At 46.1% G+C, this 23,296-nt stretch overlaps 1 protein-coding gene across 4 annotated transcripts in view; it reads left to right on the top strand.

Annotated features, from left to right (window-relative positions):
* The window catches only part of LOC122940019 (killer cell lectin-like receptor subfamily F member 2), a 31,633-nt gene extending 29,661 nt beyond the window's left edge, over window positions 1-1,972 (top strand). For all 4 annotated transcript variants that reach the window (XR_006390229.1, XR_006390230.1, XM_044296316.1 and 1 more), the window contains 3 exons: window positions 1,294-1,442; window positions 1,561-1,676; window positions 1,806-1,972. Coding sequence is in view for 2 of the 4 variants with exons in the window: in XM_044296316.1 (XP_044152251.1) it covers window positions 1,294-1,442; window positions 1,561-1,676; window positions 1,806-1,926 (386 nt within the window). In the remaining 2 variants the exon portion in view is untranslated. The remainder of the gene's footprint in view (window positions 1-1,293; window positions 1,443-1,560; window positions 1,677-1,805) is intronic.
* Window positions 1,973-23,296: the final 21,324 nt, after the last annotated feature.

Here is a 23,296-nt window from a genome sequence, read left to right as displayed (position 1 = left end):
TGGATCATGCACAAAGAGGAGCATGCTGCGATTTTCACGTAACGCACAAGTGATGCGTGAAAATCACCGCTCATGTACACAGCCCCATAGAAATGAATGGGTCCGGATTCAGTGCGGGTGCAATGCGTTCACCTCACGCATTGCACCCACGTGGAAATCTCGCCCGTCTGAAAGAGGACTTAGAGAATCAGACAATTTTCTGTTTTTGCATTTTCATTTTCCACTCCCTACTTCCCAAAACTATAACTTTTTAATTTTTCCGTTCTTATAGCCTTAATGAGGCTTGTTTGTGTGGGACAAGTAGTACTTTCTAATGGCACAATTTAATATTGATTACAATGTAGAGGGGAGCTGGAAAAAATATTCCAAATGGGATGGAAAAAAACTCAATTCTGCCACTGTTTTATGGGGGAAGGAAGGGGGGGTTATGGAACTGCAACGCATTTGACCACGGTATCTGAGGGGTTAATTGTATGCAATCAGCCCTTGGCTGCTGCAGTTTGAAACAGCAGAAACCTGACAGCTATGGTGCCTGCTGCATGCACCAGCGGGCATCATCTCTGAAGTTCTGACTTCCGCCGTACACGTATGGTCGCAAAGGGCTTAAAGCGGGTTTTCAGCTCCAGAAAGCCCCCCCCCCCCCCGGTCATTGAACCCCTCAGATGACATGTTCATTGCTGATCGCATACTTACCTTATTAATTTCCTATAAATATAATACAGCAACGCAATGACGTCAGCCCGCTGATCGGGCGCGGTGAAGTCACACGTCATGCCCCGAAAGTTTTTCCTTGATAACTGCTACGTGTATAAGGACATTAAATGTAGATTTACATGGCCCAATGTTCGGGCAGAACGCTCGTTACCGACAATCGTCCCGTCTAAAGGTGCCGCAGATCACCTGATGAACAAGCAACACGTTCGTTCATTGGGTGAAATGATCAGAGTCGAGGACACCTCAATCATCGTTCCCGGGCAGCAGACGGTGCTCTCTAATCAGCTCTCTACTGCCCAGGAGCAATCATTTTGTATGGGGATGAGCGATAGAAGCAGCGATCCCTCCTCCACATACTGTAGAGGAGATCGCTGCATGTAAATACAGAGCTTCACCTCCACTGAACGAGCAGCCGACTGTCCTCGCTCGGGGTAAATCCACCCTTATTCTCTCGGTACATCTGCCGAACACCTTGGAGTAAAACCTCAGCGCTGCGCATTATTCCTTACACACGTCTTATGGATGTAAATGGCGCTCCTACTATTACTGGATCTATAAAGAAGCTTCAAACTCTTCCAGGTTGTCTTCTGTGTCCTAATGGTTGGATTCTACATGGAGACGACTGTTATTACTACTCAGATGTAACAGAGAGAACATGGAACCAGAGCCGGGATCAGTGTGAGATGATGGGAGCTGATCTACTGGTCATAAAGAACCAGGAACAGAAGGTATGGCGTCTATGTCCATGTATAAGGAGATTATGGGAGGAGAAGACCGGCCGCAGTACGCTGTGTCATCACATCTAGTTATATCTGTCATGTCAGGATTGTTCCTCATTTATTACAGGAGTTTATAGAGAGAGATCTCCCTCTGTGGTGGGGAGAGAACTCATATTGGATAGGACTTTACCATGATGGAGATGGCTGGAGATGGGTGGATGGAGAACATTATAACAGCGGCTTGTAAGTGACCTCCTGACACTAGCACACACTGGTCATTACTGGGAATATAGATAATCACCGGGGTCTGGACTTCTCTTATAATTACTGATTTCTCATCATTTCTCCTTGTTTTATTCTCTTGTTGCTCAGTATCCAGATAGAGACACGACCATCAGGACGCTGTGTATCAATGACTAGATATGGTTACTATCAGGAGGACTGCAGATCTACATACAGATGGATCTGTCTAAAGAAAGCCGTGAGGATCTGACCTTTATGTAATGTACATGAAGCTGAATAAAGTTATAAAAACTTTCCATTAGATCTGTGCGTTCGGGTGACTGCAGACACGGCAGATTTGTTACATTTCTGTCTCATTCCTCTGAATGGAGCCGGCAGAAAGTCATCAACTTCATAAATGGAACCAATTTTTTGAGATTTAGAAATTTCTCGAAGAAATCCAACAATCTTTTTATGCATCAGAATAACAGAACATTAACTCATAGAGGACCCTCACCATAAATGTACGGCGCTGGTGGATGTGACTTAAGGACTAGCACAGTACATGTATGGCGGGCTGATCGGACGGGTGCATGAGCTGCTCCCGCCCGATCAGCGGCACAGACTCGGCAGTCACTGACAGCTGGGCCCCTGCTGCATACTCCGGCATCGGTGAAAACACAGATGGCGGCGTAATAACCCCTTGCATGCCATGTTTAAAGCTGGCTGCGGCATGCAGAGGGTTGGCGGAGGGTACGGGTTCCCTCCACTTCCCCATCAGGTCCCTGTGCTGCAATGACGGGGACCCAATGGCAGAAAAGGCAGCCAGATGCCATCCTTAGGCATCGGGGCTTGCCTTCTACGGAAGCCTGTCAGCAAAAAAGCTGACAAGCAATGCATTATAATACAAGATGTATTGTAATGCATTGCAGAGGGCATCAGACCCCAGAAGTTGAAGTCCCAGAGTGGGCCCCAAAAAAAAATAAGTTAAAAAAAGTGTTTTTCATAATAAAAAAATGAAAAAAATGAAAAACACACATATTGGGTATTGGTGCATCTGTAACAACCGGCTATCTAAAAATATCACATGATCCACCCCCTCACCTAAACGCAATCGCCCAAAAAAATAAAATAAATATGGCTCTCAGAATATGGAGACACTAACATGATTTTTTTGTTTCAAAAATGCTTTTATTATGTAAAGCTTAAATAAATAAAAAAAAGTATATATATTAGGTATCGCCACATCCATGACAACCTGCTGTATAAGAATATCACAGGATCTAACCCCTCAGGTGAATAGAGATGTCGCGAACATAAAATTTTCCGTTCGCAAACGCGAATTTCCTCAAATGTTCGCAAACGGACGAACCGGGCGAACCGCCATAGACTTCAATAGGCAGGCGAATTTTAAAACCCACAGGGACTCTTTCTGGCCACATTAGTGATGGAAAAGGTGTTTCAAGGGGACTAACACCTGGACTGTGGCATGCCGGAGGGGGATCCATGGCAAAATTCCCATGGAAAATTACATAGTTGACGCAGAGTCTGGTTTTAATCCATAAAGGACATAAATCACTTAACATTCCTAAATTGTTTGGAATATTGTGCTTTAAAACATCAGGTATGATGTTGTATCGATCAGGTAGTGTAAGGGTTACGCCCGCTTCACAGTGACAGACCAAACTCCCTGTTTAATGCACCGCAAACAACCGCAAACAGTCCATTTGCACAACCGCAATCGCCCCATTTGCACAAGGTTGGATACCAAGCTAGCCATGTCCCGTTCCTTGTCCTCACTGATGTCATTGAAGGTCTCTTCCTCCACCCAGCCACGTACAACCCCAAGGGGCCCCGAAAGGTGACAACAAGCCCCTGGGACGCCTGCTGTGTTTGGTCTTCCACCTTTCAAAGGCACCTTCCTCCTCTGACTCCTCTTCTTCAGACTCCTCTCTCTGCATTGCCTCTCTCTGCGTTATTATAAGGTGTGTTAAGTAGTACTATTCCTATCAGCTTAATCCCTGTTACGTCCCCTATCAGGAGACGTGTATATGAAAAAGATTTTAGGAACCGGGAGATGGGAAAAGATGCTTGGTCAGTTCTCCTACTTCCAATTTGGGGCACTGCGCGTGCAATCTACTGTGCCACTAGATAGGAGTGGTGTGTTAAGTAATACTATTCCTATCAGTTTAATCCCTGTTACGTCCCCTATCAGGGGACGTGTATATGGAATCGATTTTAGGAACAGGGAGATGGAAAAAGATGCTTGGTCGGTCCTCCTACTTCCAATTTGGAGCACTGCACGTGCAATCTACTGTGCCACCAGATAGGAGTGGTGTGTTAAGTAGTACTATTCCTATCAGTTTAATCCCTGTTACGTCCCCTATCAGGGGACGTGTATATGGAATAGATTTTAGGAACCGGGAGATGGAAAAAGATGTTTTGTCGGTCCTCCTACTTCCAATTTGGGGCTGCCACGAGGGTGTCAAGAACCACGCCTGACTCAGTTATACCCGGGGTCAGGAAGTCGCAGCGGTTGGATGCGCGCTCTATGTAAGATAGGGCTGTTTCCTTATGGTAGCTTTCTGGGTTTGCTTTGCAACCATTTTTGGCTCAGTCAGGGATCCGTAGCTCCTTCTCCTCAGCTGTTCCTTGTCCAGCACTCCCAACTTCCTTATATTCTCCTCTCACACTTCTCTGGTTGCCAGATATAGAGCTTCCTGCCTGGACTTCTATACTGACCCACTGGAGCTGTGTTGCTGCGTTCTCTGGTTGTTGGTCCAGAACGTTTCCCTCCGGATCCCTGTTGGACCTTTGTGGTCTGCTGTGGTCGCCCACCTGGGTTTATGTGTTTGTCTGTATTGTCTGTCCTCTCCCTGGTGTTTCCCTCTTAGTGTCAATGGTGCGGACTAGCGATTCCACCGGCCCGTTCACTATCTAGGGCTCATTTTAGGGAAAGCCAGGGTTTAGGCACGTGATCACCGCATGGGTGAGGAACCCGTCTAGGGACGTCAGGGCAGTCAGGTGCCAGCCGCAAGGTGAGTCAGGGGTCACCACCTTTCCCTCTCCCTTGGGCAGGGCTTTCCCTTTTCCCTCCCTGTGCGTGACGCCGGTCATTACAGGGGCACTGCGCGTGCAATCTACTGTGCCACCAGATAGGAGTGGTGTGTCAAGTAGTACTATTCCTATCAGTTTAATCCCTGTTATGTCCACTAGTATTATTATTATTATTATAAGGTGTGTTAAGTAGTACTATACCTATCAGTTTAATCCCTGTTACGTTCCCTATCAGGGGACGTGTATGGAATAGATTTTAGACAACCGCAAAGAGTTGTCAATAGTTGACACACTCATGACATACATTTTATTCCTCTATGCGTCAATCTTGGTGTAGTGATGACTGTGCTTGTGCGCACTTTTGAGAGATTGCAGGCGATGTTTTTTTTTCAAAGCCTATGGTCGTGCTGAAGTAGTTCAGTGACAGTTAAGTGACCCAGAAAACAATGATTCTGCAGTGTGGGCCCATTGTTGGCCTAGTACGCTTTAATGATCACCTTAGATGATCACAAAGAAAATGTATGTTTTTTCCATGCAAAATTTCCAGACGATCGCTTTTGGTCTGTTTACAATGAAGCAACGACCTTATCATCTGGGGTGTGCCAACATTGCCATTGCCAATGCAGTCATAGAGGTGGTCGCTTCATTGTGATACGCAAGCCCCTTCACCACAACAAGGTAACGATCACGAAGGTGAATTGACACATGTATGTGCCTTTTTATTTTGTTTGGTTTTTGCAGCCACAGTGCAGCACCAGAGGCCAGAAAAATTAGGCATGTACACATGCCTGAAAAATTAGGTATTGTTGCAGCCGCTGTTGTAGCAGCGGACAGAAAAATTTATGTTTCCCAGGCAGAAAGTGTCCTAAAACATTACGGCTTGAACCCTAGTTGGTGGCGGATAAGTCACGCAAGTCATCCGGCATTCAGAGATAAAATACAGCAGCGTGTGGACCATTTTTAGCCCAAGGCAGCTCATCCCATGTCACGGATGGTGTTGCAGAAAACTGGAACTTATAAATAAACATCCGACTGGCTTGATCCCAAACTAAGGAGCATATGGGTGAGCCCTATAAAACCCCTAGAGCTCTCCCTGACTGCTATGCCCATGCAAAGGTCTTTATGGTAGACGATTGCATGCCCTCGTACCTTATACTATGTGACACCTGAAAACCCTATAATAGTGAGGGGACACGACCACTGGCTCCCTGCACTTAATACAGACGGAGTCAGGGTCACCTACAATCAAGCCAGCAAGGAACCACAAATAAAGGAAACAGACTTATCTGAGGAATCAGGAGAAGCAGCCTCCAGCAGTGAACACAATCCAGGAAGAAGTATAAACCACAAAGTGAGGCAGTATGGGAGGGAATAGAAAGGGAGACAATCAGTGCAAATAGGTGACAGCTGGGAAAAGGAAAGGAGATGAGAAAGTGAAACCAAAACAAAGAACATCATACAACAGGTAGAGAAGAACGTCTGCCAGATCTTCTCACAGAGCTGGCGGTGAGATCTCATCAGGCCTTTTTTAGTCGAATGTATCGCCCACTGTCAGTCCCTTCGGGATCCATCCCTCATTCATCTTAATAAAGGTGAGGTAATCTAGACTTTTTTTGACCTAGGCGACTTCTCTTCTCGGTGACAATACCTCCTGCTGCACTGAAGGTCCTTTCTGACAGGACACTTGAAGTGGGGCAGGCCAGAAGTTCTATCGCAAATTGGGATAGGTCAGGCCACAGGTAAAGCCTGCACACCCAGTAGCCAAGGGGTTCATCACTCCTCAGAGTGTCGATATCTGCAGTTAAGGCGAGGTAGTCTGCTACCTGTTGGTCGAGTCATTCTCTGAGGGTGGACCCCGAAGGGCTGTGGCGATGCGTAGGACTTAAAAAGCTCTGAATGTCACCCATCAACAACACGTCTGTAAAGCGTCCTGTCCTTGCCGGCGTGGTCGTGGGAGGAGGATTACTTTCTGCCATATCTTCTCACAGAGCTGGCGGTGACAATACACTCCAGACACTCAGAGCCCACTTTCTCAGGATGAGACCTATGGAAAGCCCTGATGAGACGAGTGGCCTTAATGTCCGCCAGTGGGACCCACATCCTCTCCTCAGGACCATAACCCTCCCAATGAACGAGGTACTGGAGAGAACTACAGATAATGCAAGAATCCACAATCCTAGAGACCTGAAATTCAAGATTACCATCAACAACAATCGGAGGAGGAGGCAAAGGGGAGGGTACAGTGGGTTGGACATAAGGTTTTAATAGGGACCTGTGAAAAACATTTTGGATCTTCCAGGAAGATCAAGACGGAAGGCAACGGGATTGATGACGGACAAGATCTTGTAAGGCCCAACAAACCTAGGACCCAACTTCCAGGAGGGAACCTTCAGTTTGATATTCTTTGTAGACAACCACACCAGATCCCCCACATTCAGGTCCGGACCAGGCACACGTCTCTTATCCGCCACACGCTTATATCTCTCACTCATCCTCTTCAGATTACCCTGAATCTTTTGCCAAATAAATGACAAAGACAAGGAAAATCTCTCCTCATCAGGTAAACCAGAAGACCCCTCTCCAGAGAATGTCCCAAACTGCGGATGAAACCCATATGCACCAAAAAATGGTGACTTATCAGAGGACTCCTGGCGACGGTTATTTAAAGCAAACTCAGCAAGAGACAAAAAAGAACACCAATCCTCCTGATTCTCCGCCACAAAACAGTGCACAGATATGTCTCCAGATTCTGATTGACGTGTTCAGGTCTGACTATTCGACTGCGGGTGAAAAGCAGAAGAGAACGACAACTGGACCCCCAAGCGAGAACAGAAGGCCTTCCAGAATCTGGAAACAAATTGCGTGCACCTATTAGAGACGATGTCTGAAGGAATGCCATGCAATTTAACAATGTGATCAACAAACGCTTGCGCCAGTGTCTTAGCCTTGGGTAACACAGAAAGGGAATGAAATGCGCAATTTTGCTAATACCAGAATCACAGTCTTCCCCGAGGAACGAGGCAGGTCCGTAATGAAGTCCATGGACAGATGCGTCCAAGGACGGGAAGGAGTGGGTAACGGGAGGAATGAGGCCGTGAATGAGGGACCTTGGCACGAGCGCAGGTCTCGCAGACTGCCACAAAACTCTCAACCGTCTTACGAACAGCCGGCCACCAGAATCTCCGAGCAATGAGAAACAATGTGGCTCTGCTCCTCGGGTGCCCAGCAAGGACAGTATTGTGGTGCACCTTAAAAACCTTCTGTCGTAAAGCGAGAGGCACAAACAACCTCCCAGGGGGGACAAAGATCAGGAGCCTATGCCTGGGCTGCCTGAACCTCTGCCTCCAAATCAGAATAAAGAGCAGAGATGACCACCCTTTCAGCCAAAATGGGACCTGGGTCTTCAAAGTTCCCCCCTCCCGGAAAACAACGTGACAGGGTATCTGCCTTCACATTTTTAACCCCAGGGCGGAACGTAACAGCAAAATTAAACCTAGAAAAGAACAAAGACCATCTGGCCTGTCTCAGGTTCAGACGCTTGGCCGATTCCAAGTAGGCCAGATTCTTATGGTCTGTAAACACATTAATAGAGTGTCTGGCTCCCTCTAACCAATGGCCCCATTCCTCAAAAGCTAATTTGATGGCCAACAACTCCCTTTCTCCCATATCGTAATTTCACTCTGCAGAGCAGAGTTTTCTTGAGAAAAAGGCACACAGCGCCATTTGGCAGGAGAGGGACCCTGAGATAAGACCGCACCCACCTCAGAAGCGTCCAACTCAACAATAAAAGGTAGAGAGACATCAGGTTGTACCAAAATGGGAGCGGAAGCAAAACTCTCTTTGATACTAGAAAAGGCTTTAAGCGCATCTACCGACCACGAAGAAAAATATACCCCCTTTTTAGTCATATCAGTGAGTGGCTTAACAACAGAGGAATAATTCAAAATTAATCTTTCTGTAATAATTGGCAAAACCCAAAAACCGCATCAGCGCCTTCTGATTCTCAGGAAGCTTCCAATCAAGCACAGCGCGGACCTTCTCAGGGTCCATCCGAAAACCAGAAGCGGAGAGAAGAAAACCAAGACCTGACGTAGGTGGTCCCGATGAGTCTTGAAATCAGGAGAAAAAATAAAAATGTCATCCAGATACACCAGTACAAATTTCCCCATTAAATGATGAAAAATGCTGTTCACAAAATGTTGGAAGACGGCCGGAGCATTCATCAAACCAAGGGGCATAACCAAATTCTCGAAATGACCCTCAGGGGTATTCAAGGCCGTCTTCCATTCGTCCCCTTCCCTGACTAGGTTTTATGCCCCTCTTAAATCCAACTTAGAAAAAACCTTAGCCCCAACAATCTGGTTAAACAGGTCCGGGATCAGAGGAAGTGGATATGGGTCACGAACCGTGATACGGTTCAGCTCCCTGAAATCCAGACAAGGTCTTAAAGAACCATCTTTTTTCTTAACAAAAAATAAAACAGCGGCAACAGGTGACTTTGAGGGTCGGATGTGTCCCTTTCTCAGGCTCTCAGAGATATAAGTACGCATAGCGACTCTTTCAGGTTGGGAGAGATTGTATAAACGTGATTTTGGCAGTTTGGCGCCTGGGATGAGATTAATAGGGCAGTCGTACTCCCGGTGCGGGGGCAACTCCTGGACACCACTCTCGGAAAACACATCCAAAAATTCAGAAAGGAAAGATGGCACAGTCTTGGTAGAAATCTCTGAAAGAGACGCCGTGAGGCAATTCTCTCTGCAAAACTCACTCCAACCATTTATTTGCCTTGCTTGCCAATCAATGGTGGGGTTATGTTTAGTGAGCCAGGGTAGCCCCAACACTAGAGGAGTAGGTAATCCTCTTAAGACGAAACATGACATATCCTAAACATCGTCACCCAGAGTCAAACGGATATTTTGAACTATGCCCTTTAACGATCTTTGAGAAAGTGGAGTGGAATCGATAGCAAAAACATGTATATCCTTTTCCAAAGTGCATACCTGGAAACCATGCGTTATTGCAAATTGATTATCAATGAGATTGACGGCTGCTCCACTATCTACAAAAATCTCACAAACAATGTTCTTGCTGTCTAGCGCCACCCTGGCAGGTAGGAGAAAACGGGAAATACAAGTAAATGGCAAACCTTCAATTTCCGCTGCAACCTTGCCAATAGTAGCAAATGGAAAGTTTTTAGAGAGTTTTTTTCTTTTTCTTTTATTACCCTCAGAAAACTCCATGAATCTCCTAGAGGGGCAAACATTAGCCAAATGATTTATACCCCCACAACAGAAACAAACCCTCCTCTGAGAGCTGAATCCTCTACTATCAGAGGCAAGCAAACCCAGCTGCATGGCCTCCTCCTCAGATGGGATTGAGAGAGACTGAGACCCCTGCACACTGAATGAGACAGCCCCACTGTCCTTGGACTGAATATGACAGGAAGGAGTAGTCTCCTCTCTCTCTCTAAGACGCCTGTCAATACGAACAGCTAGAGACATGGCAGATTCTAACGAGGCTGGTCTCTCATGAAAAGCAAATGCATCTTTCAATCTTTCCGAAAGACCATGGCAAAATTGACTTTGAAATGCAGCATCATTCCAACCAGTATCAGCTGCCCATCTCCGGAATTCTGAACAATATATCTCTACGGACTGTTTACCCTGGCATAAAAGACGCAGTTTAGATTCAGCCAGAGCAATATGATCTGGGTCATCATATATCTGTCCCAGGTCTACAAAAAATTCATCCACCGATCGGAGGGGCCATGCCACGACCGGCAGCGAAAAGGCCCAAGACTGAGCGTTATCCTGAGCAGCGAGATGATGATCCCCACCCTCTGCTCCTCATCACCAGAGGAATGGGGAAGTAGGCGAAAATGGAGTTTGCAAGCCTCTCTAAAGTGAACAAAATTCTCACTACCCCCGGAGAACGTATCTGTAAGCAACATCTTAGGCTGGGAACAAACTCCATGAACGCAAGCAGAACCGGTCATCTGAAACTGAGACACAGTTTTACCGAGATCTGATACCTCCAGTGAAAGACCTTGCATGCGGTCAATCAAGGCTAAAACCGGATCCATGCTTAAGATGGTTATGGCGGTTTATAATGTCACTGATGGTGTTGCAGAAAGCAGGAACTTATAAATAAACATCCGACTGGCTTGATCCCAAACTAAGGAGCATATGGGTGAGCCCTATACAACCCTTAGAGCTCTCCCTGACTGCTATGCCCATGCAAAGGTCTTTATGGTAGACGATTGCATGCCCTCGTACCTTATACTATGTGACACCTGAAAACCCTATAATAGTGAGGGGACACGACCACCGGCTCCCTGCACTTAATATGGACGGAGTCAGGGTCACCTACAATCAAGCCAGCAAGGGACCACAAATAAAGGAAACAGACTTATCTGAGGAATCAGGAGAAGCAGCCTCCAGCAGTGAACACAATCCAGGAAGAAGTATAAACCACAAAGTGAGGCAGTATGGGAGGGAATATAAGTGACAGCTGGGAAAAGGAAAGGAGATGAGAAAGTGAAACCAAAACAAAGAACATCATACAACAGGTAGAGAAGAACGTCTGCCAGATCTTCTCACAGAGCTGGCGGTGAGATCTCATCAGGCCTTTTTTAGTCGAATGTATCGCCCACTGTCAGTCCCTTCGGGATCCATCCCTCATTCATCTTAATAAAGGTGAGGTTATCTAGACTTTTTTTGACCTAGGCGACTTCTCTTCTCGGTGACAATACCTCCTGCTGCACTGAAGGTCCTTTCTGACAGGACACTTGAAGTGGGGCAGGCCAGAAGTTCTATCGCAAATTGGGATAGGTCAGGCCACAGGTAAAGCCTGCACACCCAGTAGTCAAGAGGTTCATCGCTCCTCAGAGTGTCGATATCTGCAGTTAAGGCGAGGTAGTCTGCTACCTGTCGGTCGAGTCGTTCTCTGAGGGTGGACCCCGAAGGGCTGTGGCGATGCGTAGGACTTAAAAAGCTCTGAATGTCATCCATCAACAACACGTCTGTAAAGCGTCCTGTTCTTGCCCGCGTGGTCGTGGTAGGAGGAGGATACTTTCACCTCTTCCCCTCTTAGATTCCTGTTGTGCTTTGACATCACCCTTATATGCTGTGTAAAACATAATTTTTACTTGTTTTGGAACTGCTGCATCCTTTGCGACTTCCAGTAATTCGGTAACATTTCAGGCACTTTCTGCTTATACCAGGGGTCTAGTAGCATGGACACCCAGTACAGGTCGTTCTCCTTCAGCCTTTTATACGAGGGTCCCTCACAGGCACGACAGCATGAAAGACCCCATTGCACAAGGTTGGATGCCGAGCTACACATGTCCCGTTCCTCGTCCTCATGATCTCACTGAAGGTCTGTTCTTCCCCCCAGCCATGTACAACACCACGGGTACCAGATAAGTGACAACGAGCACCCTGGGATGCCTGTTGTGGTTGGTCTTCCTCCTCCTCCTCAAAGCCACATTCCTCCTCTGACTCCTCTTCCTCACACTCCTCTTCCAGCGTTGCCGCAGGTCCAGCAAGCGATGCTGATAAGGCTGTTTCTGGTGGGTGAGATGGTGACCACAACTCTTCCTCTTCACGCTCATCTATGGCCTGATCCAGCACTCTTCGCAGGGCACGCTCCAGAAAGAAAACAAATGGATGATGTCGCTGATGGTGTCTTCGGTGCGACTGACTAGGTTTGTCACCTCCTCAAAAGGACGCAAGAGCCTATGGGGATTGCGCATGAGCGTCCAGTAACATTGCAAAAAAATTCCCAGCTCCGCAGAGGCTGTCCTAGCACCCCGGTCATACAAATACTCGTTGACGGCTTCTTGTTGGAGCAGGCGGTCGAACATTAGGAGTGTTGAATTCCAACGTGTCGGGCTGTCGCAAATCAAGCGCCTCACTGGCATGTTGTTTTGCCGCTGGATATCTGAAAAGTGCGCCATGGCCTTGTAGGAACGCCTGAAATGGCCACACACCTTCCTGGCCTGATTGAGGACGTCCTGTAAGCCTGGGTACTTATGCACAAAGCGTTGTACGATCAGATTACACACATGTGCCATGCACAGCACATGTGTCAACTTGCCCAAATTCAATGCCGCCAACAAATTGCTTCCGTTGTCACACACCACTTTGCCGATCTCCAGTTGGTGCGGAGTCAGCCACAGATCCACGTGTGCGTTCAGGGCGGACAGGAGTGCTGGTCCGGTGTGACTCTCTACTTTCAGGCAAGTCAACCCAAAGACGGCGTGACACTGTCGTATCCGGGATGTGGAATAGCCCCTGGGGAGCTGGGAGGGTGCCGTTGATGTGGAGCAAGATGCAGCAGCAGAAGAAGACTCAGCCGAGGAGGTTAGCGAAGAGGATGGAGTAGGAGGAGTAGAGGAGGTGGCAGCAGGCCTACCTTCAAGTCATGGCGGTGTCACCAACTCCTCTGCAGAGCCACGCATTCCATGCTTAACAGCCGTCAGCAGGTTTACCCAATGCGCAGTGTAGGTGATATACCTGCCATGACCGTGCTTTGCAGACCAGGTATCAGTGTTCAGATGGACCCTTGCCCCAACACTGTGTGCCAGACATGCCATGACTTCCTTTTCCACAATTGAGTACAGGTTGGGGATTGCCTTTTGTGCAAAGATATTTTGGCCGGGTACCTTCCACTGCGGTGTCCCAATAGCTACAAATTGTTTGAAGGCCTCAGACTCCACCAGCTTGTATGGTAAAAGCTGGTGGGCTAAGAGTTCCGACAAGCCAGCTGTCAGACGCCGGGCAAGGGGGTGACATTGTGACATTGCCTTTTTACGCTCAAACATGTCCTTGACAGACACCTGACTGTGGGCAGATGAGTAGGAACTGCTCAAGGCGAGAGATGGAGTGGCGGATGGTTGAGAGGGGGCAAGGAGGACAGCAGTGGTTGACGTGGCTGAAGATGCTGGACCAGGAGGAGGATGGCGGCTTTAAGTTTGTGTGCTGCTTGTACTCATGTGTTGATCCCATAGGCGTTTGTGATGTGAGATCATGTGCCTTTGCAAAGCAGTTGTACCTAGGTGGGTGTTGGACTTCCCACGACTCAGTTTCTTTTGGCACAGGTTGCAAATGGCATCGCTGTTGTCAGAGGCAGACACACAAAAAAAATGCCACACTGCTGAGCTATGCAATGACGGCATTCTGGTGGTGGCAACAGCATGCATTGATTGGCGTGCTGTCTGGCTGACCCCGGGTGCCGATGCATTCTGTCTGACTGTGCCACTAGCTCCTTGCGACAACCTCCTCCTGCTTCCAACTCGTCTCCTCCTTCTCTCTGTCTCCCCATCTTAACTTTCCTCCTGTTCATCTTCTCTTCGAGCGGGCACCCACGTGACATCCACGGACACATCGTCATCATCAACCGCTTCACTTGTATCTGACAACTCAGCAAAGGAAGCAGCAGTGGGTACAACATCATCATCACACCGTACGTCCATGTGTGTAATGCTGCCTGACTGAGACATATCCCTGTTATCTACATCCTCTGGCAATAATGGTTGCGCATCACTCATTTCTTCCAGCTGATATGTAAATAACTCCTCTGACAGATCAAGTGAAGTGGCTGTGGTGCTAGTGTTAGTGGTGGCGGCGGGCGGGCGAGTAGTACCTTGAGAGGTGCCCGAAGCTGAGCTGGAGGAGGATGGTGCATCAAGGTTCCGAGCGGAAGCTGTAGAAGATTGGGTGTCCTGTGTTAGCCAGTCAACTATGTCCTCAGAACTTTTCGAGTTCAGGGTACGTGGCCTCTGAACACTGGGCATTATTCTAGGGCCAAAGGGAATCACAGCACCACGACCACGACGGCCCCTGCGGGGTGCCCTGCCTCTGCCTGTCATTTTTTTTAGATTATTTTAGTTGTACTATGCGTGCAAACTACTGTGACACCAGATATGAGTGGCACTGTGCACTGGCAGAAGTTGACAGAGTAGATGCTGTAGGCCTGACACACGCGCTTGCAGACAACTAACTGCTATTCAATCTATTACAGTCAAAATATTGTAATTTTTTTCTACTTAATCTACTGTGACACAAGATATGAGTTGCACTGGTGTGACACTGTGCACTGGCAGGGCCTGAAACACACACGCGTGCAGGCAACTGACTGCTATTATTTCACAGTCAAATATTTTTTAATTTTTTTATGTAATCTACTGTGATGACACCAGATATGAGTTGCGTTGGTGACACTATGCACTTGCAGGGCCTGAAACACACACGTGTGCAGGCAACTGACTGCTATTATATTACAGTCAAAATAGTTTTGTTTGTTTTTAAATGCAAGCTATTGTGACACCAGATATGAGTGGTGGCACTGGGCAAGTGGGCACAGTATATGCTGTGTGCCTGACACACACGCTGGCAGGCAACTGCATTTAGATTACACAGGAAAAAAAAAAAGCAGACTGATGTTCTAGCCCTAAAAATGGCTTTTTGGGGTGCTGTCCTTACAGCAGAGATCAGATGAGTCTTTCAGGACTGTAGTAGACACTGAATACACTGGCCCTCCTCTCACTAAGAATGCAGCTTCCGAATAAATCTAAAATGAATGCTGTCCAGGAGGTGGGAGGGTCTGGGAGGGAGGGTCTGCTGCTGATTGGCTAAAATGTGTCTGCTGACTCTGAGGTACAGGGTCAAAGTTTATTCAATGATGCCGAATAAGGGGCGGATCGAACATCGCATATGTTCGCCCACCGCGGCGAACACGAACAAGCTATGTTCTCTCTACAGGTGAACAGTGGAAAAAATATAAAAATAAAAACTGTGTCAAAAAAGCAATTTTTTGTTACCTTACATCACAAAAAGTGTAATACCAAGCGATCAAAAAACCCTAAAATAGTACCAAACTGTCATCTTATCCCGAAAAAAATATGAGTCCCTACATAAGACAGTGGCTAAGAAAAAAATAAAAATGGCTTTCAGAATACTGTATGGAGACACTAAAAAAAAAATCACAGTAGTAGCAGAACCCAAAAACAGCAGTGTGATAGCAAGGCCCAGTGGCATGCATATGATTAAAAATAAATATTATCAGATATACGCCAATTTTTGACGTATATCTGGCACAGATTTGGTTGCAAAGGAGATTTACTGCCTAATTTGGGACTTTTCCCTGCTCACACCAGGTCTAACAAAGGGGACGGGCCGGTAGGATCGTCTTATTTATAATTTTTTACGTCTGTTCTAGGCATAGAAAATAGTCTAAATCTACGCTAGCAAGGGAGCAGGCTTAGACAAGCGGTGAATACGCCAGTTATGCAGAGCCCATGCCCTCTACAAATGTGATGGTTTGATCGCAGAGTGTGAAATTTTGCAATTAAATATTTATAACATGCCAAACAAGTCTCCTGACTCCTCATCCCTAAGTGTCCAAGATTCCCTCACAGCGCAGCCATAGATTATAATACTTCTGTCCGGCATAACTCCAGTGCCGATCTGTAGGGACTGGAAAGGGAAGGAGCATGTGGGCCATTGCTCATTGGTTAAGGAGGTTAGAAAAACATATCTGCTTTCTTCCAAATATGGGGCCACATCTGTTGCATCTGGTATTGCATCTCACCTTCATTACAAACCTGCATGAATATCACTCTGTAGGTACATTATAGTCCTCACCTGTGACGGCTGACCTCTGGCACTCCAGCTGTGGTAAAATTACAACTCCCAAGATGCACACTTGTTTGACTGTTCTCAGAACTCTATAGAAATAAATGGAGCATGCTGGGAGTGGTAGTTTCACCACAGCTGGAGTGCCGGAGGTCAGCCATCACTGGTCTATACTATACAAACTCTGCTGTGATTGGCAGAGAAGCAAAGAAGGGAAGGGTAAGGTCATGCTCCTCTGTTCCTCCTGTCATCATGGTGGTCTGCTACAGTCTTCCACCTCCTCAAAGTATTCTTTCCCTGGTTCCATGTATCTGGCACGGCTAATGGAGTATCTGTGGCTGTCACCCAGGATCTGTGGTTATCGCTATTACTGTAGGTGTCTCTGTGTTGGGCGTCTTGTTACTGTTATGGGGGTACAATGCCACTCCAGAGTATTTACAAGATCAGCGTATACTCTGCCAAAAGGATCCCTATCCTAATCTCGTCTACAGCCTCTCCGTATAGTCTCAGCACCCGATTACAGAGACGTTTAGTGATACAGAGAGATACTGTAGACAGAGTTTTGATAAACTGTCCGCCAATGCAGACCCCCATGTCCTCACTTTAAGATATTATTTCTTATTTTAAAGGGGTTCTCCAGGACAGGATAGGTCATCAAGATCAGATTGATGGGAGTCTGAATCCCGCCACCCCACCAATCAGATGTCCGTGAACGCTTATGCCACTTCCTAGGCCAGTGATGTCACATTCATCGGTCACATGACCCAGATGCTGCTGAGTCCCATTCAAGTGAATGGGGCTGAGCTCAGTGGCGTAGCTATCAGGGAAGCGACTGCTTTGGGGCCCGAGCTCAGAAGGGGCCCCAGAGCAGTACTGGATGTTTTCATTAGATCTAGGGCTGCCCCTGCTCACAGCTCCTGCACTTTATAGAAGCAGATGCCACTTACAGCAGCCGCGCTGGAGCTCCTCCCGCTGAAGGTCCGCACTCAGTGAGGAGCAGACACAGTATCATGGCGTCTCCTCCTCCTCCTATGGCCGCTCTCAGGCTGGGATCCGCAGTACTGCTTTCTGTTTTCTATTGGCTGGCAGCTTACTATGACATCATCTGCCAGCCAATAGCAGAACTTTATGGGATCAAGCCCCACCCACAAGTGTGAAGCCACTGTAGAGCAGGCTGGCTGCTCCAGCACTCAGAGCTCTAGAATGCCCCCCCCCCCCCATGTGTCCTGTTCTCTGACCCCCATAGTAGGTTACTGATTAACCCCTCCACTGCTGTCCCTGGATGGCAGCTACTTCTCCAGGCTGCCTGTGAGGACCAGACATCAGCTGTCTACAGGAAAGGTAAGTGTCTGTGTGTAGAAATAGGTGTATAACTACCTGTATGTTCATGTGTGTGTAATGTGTGTGTATGTATATATATATATATATATATATATATATATATATATAGTATATATGTCCATATACATTATGTGGTGATTGTGTTTATGAGTGTGTCAATGTATGTTGAGAGTGCTTCCATGTATGTGGTGGGTACCTGTATGAGTGCGTCCATTATGTTGGGGAGGGGCCCTGCAGAAATATTTGTTGTGGGGCCCAGTCAGTTCTAGCTACGCCCCAGGCTGAGCTGTAATACCAGGAACAGCCAGTATACGATATACAGCGCTGTGCTTGGTCACCTCTTCATACAGCTGATCGGCGGCTGGGAGTCAGACTCCTACCGAACCGATATTGATGCTCTATCCTGAGGACGGCCATCAATATAAAAAAAATGTTATGTGGTTCCAAAGATTGTTGAACGTCTCTAATATCATTTCACAGTGAGGGATATCAATGTAAGTGACTATGTCAGCAGTATCTAGACATTTACTGATGTCCACAAGGGGGATTTATCCTCCTTTACTTGTAGTGGAACAGAAAGGGCGTCTCGACCATTCAGAGGTGGAGATCACAGGAGAAGCTTTTGGCCAGAGAAACATGTGGGATTTTCATGTTAGAAACTAGAGCTCGGACCGCCCTAAATAACCGGCAGGATGTGACCTATTACTATTAACTTCACATCAGATTGATATTTATTATTACATGTTATGCATCTTATTACACGGTGTGTGGAGATTTATGCAATTTTTGAATATGTTATTTTTTATTTTTGATCATTTATACAGTTTGAAGTTTTAGATACAAAGCATTGCTCTTTATTTCAGGTGTTTTCCCTCTTTAAATAATTAATCATGAACCTTCGGAGGGTTAATGATGTTCACCTAATTTTTGATGTCCGTTTTCTATTTCAGCTCATTTTCCAAACGTATATTTTATCTGTTTTCTTGTGGGATGTTTTATTCTTTTGACAAAGGGCCAGTGCTGCCCGAAACACGTCAAGAAAATCCAGTTTTTATTGCATGTTACATTTCAATAAAGTCTCCAGTTAGAAGAACGGCCGGGCTGGGGTTTTGTTTATCGATCTGTGGGAGTCTCTACTCACCGTGACGCGCCATATCTACTGCCATACAAGCTGATCCTGAGTTGGAGCTGGTAAGGGGGGTTTTCCCCTATATCGATCTTTTTAAAAAAACTGTTCAGGATATGCTGGGAGTTGTAGTTACAGGGTCTCAGATGGTTTTATGGAAGTGATGGGGTCTTGGGGGGGGACACTTAATTCACTTGTTTCAGTCGCTGCCCCCCCCTGCAGTCTTACAGTTGCCTCCCGTCCCCCACATTGAACCACCCCAGCCCAACAATGACCCACAATCCCCCTAGATGAGCACTAGCGAGGTCTGGAGTGTTTTAGGTCATTTCATTTACATATTCTCATCTCATGAAGCCTCCACCATAATGACCCTGCTCCAGGAGGCTTATACTGGTCAGGAGACCTCCCTATGGTTTATGTCCCGCACACAGGGGTGGACTGAGAATGGGAAGTGGCCCTGGAAAAAACAAACTAAGAGGGGCCCCATGTTGCAAAATACCAAAGTGCAGGATAAAATACTGCCCCATTACCATACTAAGGATGGCGATACAGTTGCATTCAGGAGGACACATGGCGGCTGGCCCGGGGCATAAGGACCTTGTAGTCCTAGCATTAGATCATTATGTACTGTACCTGGCCAGCAGCTGTGAGAAGGGCTCGGGCGGCCCCCTGGGCATCGGCCCACTGAGAAATTTCCCTGTCTATGGCCAGTCCGCCCCTGCCTTCAGGTTATCCCCGGAATATATCAGGTGTCCACGTACACAAGAAAAGCCGCAGAATGTGAACAGCGTCAATGTTACAGCGCGTGTTACAATGTTTCACAGCGGCTGCAAAATGATCCATTTATATCCTGTACTTTATACAATGTGGAGGCTTTACACACAGGGAGCCCCCAGAATAAGGATTTGGGGCCCATTTGACACCAGTCTTAATAAGAACTTTGTTGGTGCAGGTGCCGACCTCTTAACTATGGTTGCGTGTCCTTGTTTCCAGGATCAAGACAATAATATGAGAACAATTTTTAGACATTTTCAGCTTTTCCATGACTGTAAAACAATAAACAAAAACGTCCCCTATGGATATAAACCACAGAAAGAAAGCGCCGTCTGCCCCCGAAATACTGGGCGAAATTTACATAGAGAAATAACATACATACAGAGTTATAGTGCATTACATATGTGTGGTATTAAGGGGTTAAACCACAGCTGCTGCTGCTGCCTATGATGTCACGGAATGTTATGATTTTTCAGCCCCGCCCAGTTATTATGACATCACACACATTATATAAGGAGCTGCAGAGCTGACACTCCCTTGAGGGTTACAGTTAGTGGTGGAGAGGTAAGTACACTCTGTCTTAGGCCCCTGTTGTGTCTTCATTTCCTTCTGTCCTTCCTCATCCTCTTCCTATAGGTCTCCTCCTGTAATGTCAGGCCGTCTGAGCTTCTCTGTCCCATCTCCTCCTTCATTCACATTCTATAGAAACCTTCATCTTTATTAATAATTTGAGTTCACCCGTCCGTCCGTCCATCCATCCGTCCTTCCTTATTTCTCTTCCTCTCTTACTTCCATTTTATAGAGTATTTTACAAATGATCGGTCAGCTCTCCTGACACGTCTGATTTTGTAAATGTTTGTATGCTTCATAAAATAAAATTTTGGCTCTATCTTAGAACTCAACATTGTAGAATCCCTCAGTTATTCCTCCAAGAAACACCAACTGGGTGTTAGCATTATCCTTGCCTATATGACATACTATCCAATCAGTGCTGACAGTGTTCGGGGACATAACCTGATATGGAGGGAAACTGCAGCACTTAATTGTCAGTGTATTCATACATTTTCAAGAGGGATAAAAGAGGTATAGCACATCGCAGAGTTCTATGGAGATATGCTACAGAATTGATATTTTACAGAGAATACAAGTATATACTAAAACACACAGAGGTGTCAGATCCTCTTTCATGCTATAGTTAGTGGCTCCTAATGTGCTGCTGCTTATGATGTCACAGAATGATCTGGTTCTTAGTCCTGCCCGGTTATTATGACATCACACACATCATATAAGGAGACACAGAGCTGACACTCTCTTGAGGGTTGCAGCTAGTACTGGAGGTAAGTACACTCTGTCTTAGACTCCTTTTTTTTCTCTCATTTCTCCCCTCTTCCTATAGGCCTCCTCCATGTAAGGTCTCTGCTTCTCTCTTCTTATCTTGTCTTTTTTCTTCTCTCCCTTTTTAAGATTTGGCGATATAGCGAGCGACATAGAGAAATTCAGGTAAATACATCTAATACATGTTATCCTATATCGGATCATAGGCAGGAGGGAATATAAACCCATAAGTGCAGATACCTGTGAGCGCCCTGTATGTGGGTACAGATGGTGAAAGGCCGGTGCAGGATGGGTACAATGATTGGGCACTGAGTGTTATGGGCGTGTAGAAGTCCTCAGGGGCTGGTATGGGTTGGGTGTGATCACCAGTGAGGGAGGACTGATAGTTTTAGCTACAGTATAAGAATTAATCTTAAACATTGAGAATAGATTAGACAACTAGACACAGTGGGATTTTGGTAGAAGTTGTGGGTGAGTTTTGGTAAATTACATCAGTTAATTACTTTTTCTAACCTGTATTTTTTTTACTCTTTACAGGATGGAGATGGAGAAGGAGAAAAAGGAGGAAGAGGAACATCTGATGGAGGAGAATAAAGAGGATAAACATCAGGAGGAGGAGACTAAGGAGAAGGAGGATGAAGAGAATAAGAAGGATAAACATCTGGTCAGGGAGGAGGAGAAAAAGGAAGATAAACATCTGGAGGAGGAGGAGAATATGGAGATGGGGGAAGAGGAAAATAAGGAAAAAGAACATCTGGAGGAGGAAGCTAAGGAGAAGGGACATCTGGAGGAGGTAGTGGGGGAGACAAAAAAGGAGGTGAAACATCATGGGGCAAATGAGGATAAGGAGAACAAATTAGAACATCTGAAGGAGGAGAAACATAGGGATGAGGAGAAACGCATTGCAGAGGAGCTTATCAAGGAGGCAGAGAAAGAGTTCGGAGAACTTTGTGATGTGAGGTATGTACATCACTGTGAAATATTTTAAATTCAAAACATTGTTGACGACATTGAGGGACAAATGGGCAGGGTTATCCATGAGGGGCGTGGCCACCTAATATCTGACATATTTATTATTTCTAGTGTCAGCTCAAAGCAGGCATTGATTCTGCACTGAGAACACATCTCTCAGGAGGCGAGGACTATTAAGGAAGTTTGCTTTTTTGTACTAAAACAATTTATTGTGGAAAATAGATATATGAAACTCCAAACGTGATAAATCTGCCACATAGTCTGATCGCCCCAATATATGGTGTTCATCCTCTTGGAACCTACATTATCCCAATAGACAAATAACTCAAGGCCAAGGGGGTCATAAAAGAGGGGTAAATGCCGAGATCTGATTGGCTACTGTAGAATATGGCGCTGCTGCTCAATAACAAGGCCGATTCTATTATTTCTGGGCATAAAAATTTCTAGAACATGTAGAAGTCATATCTGTCCTCTTCTTTCTCCATCAGGTGGTGGTACAGAGTGTACACGTCCCAGCCCACAATACGGTAACTATACTTCACCATAACCAACTTTCTTCTCTACTGTTAGAATATAGGAGTCTTCCTTGTAGGATGATGGGGGAGTAGTCCTGATGTGTGAACTGATAACAATCCTCCTATAATATATGGGGAATTAGGAAGGAATAGATTCTGTAGCTAATAACCATGGGGGAGATTTACTAAATGACCTAGAATTCTGCCCCTATTTACCCCAGACCTGACGTACTCACCATGAAGCGGATTTATTATCTGACTTTTACACTTTCTGAGTGTAAATCTTCTGCTTATAATACATTATAGAGATATAATTATTGCTGGTAACTCCAGATAGAAGTTCCATTAGTGGGCACCAGTCCTGCAGCACATTCTAGGGCTGGCATGATGGGTATATGGGGCACATGTACTGAGAGTATCCAGTTAACCAGATCTGTCTTTTGTCCTTTAGGATAAGAACCATCAGCCGATGTCCCACATTTTATACCATGGAGACCATGTAAGGTTATAACAGGAGTAAGACTGAGGTTACAGCCAGACCACAACCTTTGGTGTCCTAAAAGCCTTCTCCATGACTTGACCCCCGAATGTCTACTCTTAATAATTCCTTCCATCTTGACCTAGAGCTCTTCATAATGAGCATCCCCATATATTATAAATTTAACTTTATTAATTATGTTTTATGTCCAACAGAGAAGAAGAAATGGAAGAAGAGGGGGAGGAAAGGTAAGAGCAGAGTCCAGAGATAATGAGCTGATCATATTGTATAGACTGATCCTCCATCAACGGCTCATCACACCTTTCATTTGCTCTTTTTGGATTTTTTTGTAGACCAAGAAGAAGATCCTGGGTCCCCAAGTGCTTTAGGAGGAACCGTCCAAGAGG

The sequence above is a fragment of the Bufo gargarizans genome, chromosome 6, assembly GCF_014858855.1.
Source record: "Bufo gargarizans isolate SCDJY-AF-19 chromosome 6, ASM1485885v1, whole genome shotgun sequence".
Classification (NCBI taxonomy): Eukaryota; Metazoa; Chordata; class Amphibia; order Anura; family Bufonidae; genus Bufo; species Bufo gargarizans.
This window is presented reverse-complemented; position numbering and strand designations above follow the sequence as displayed.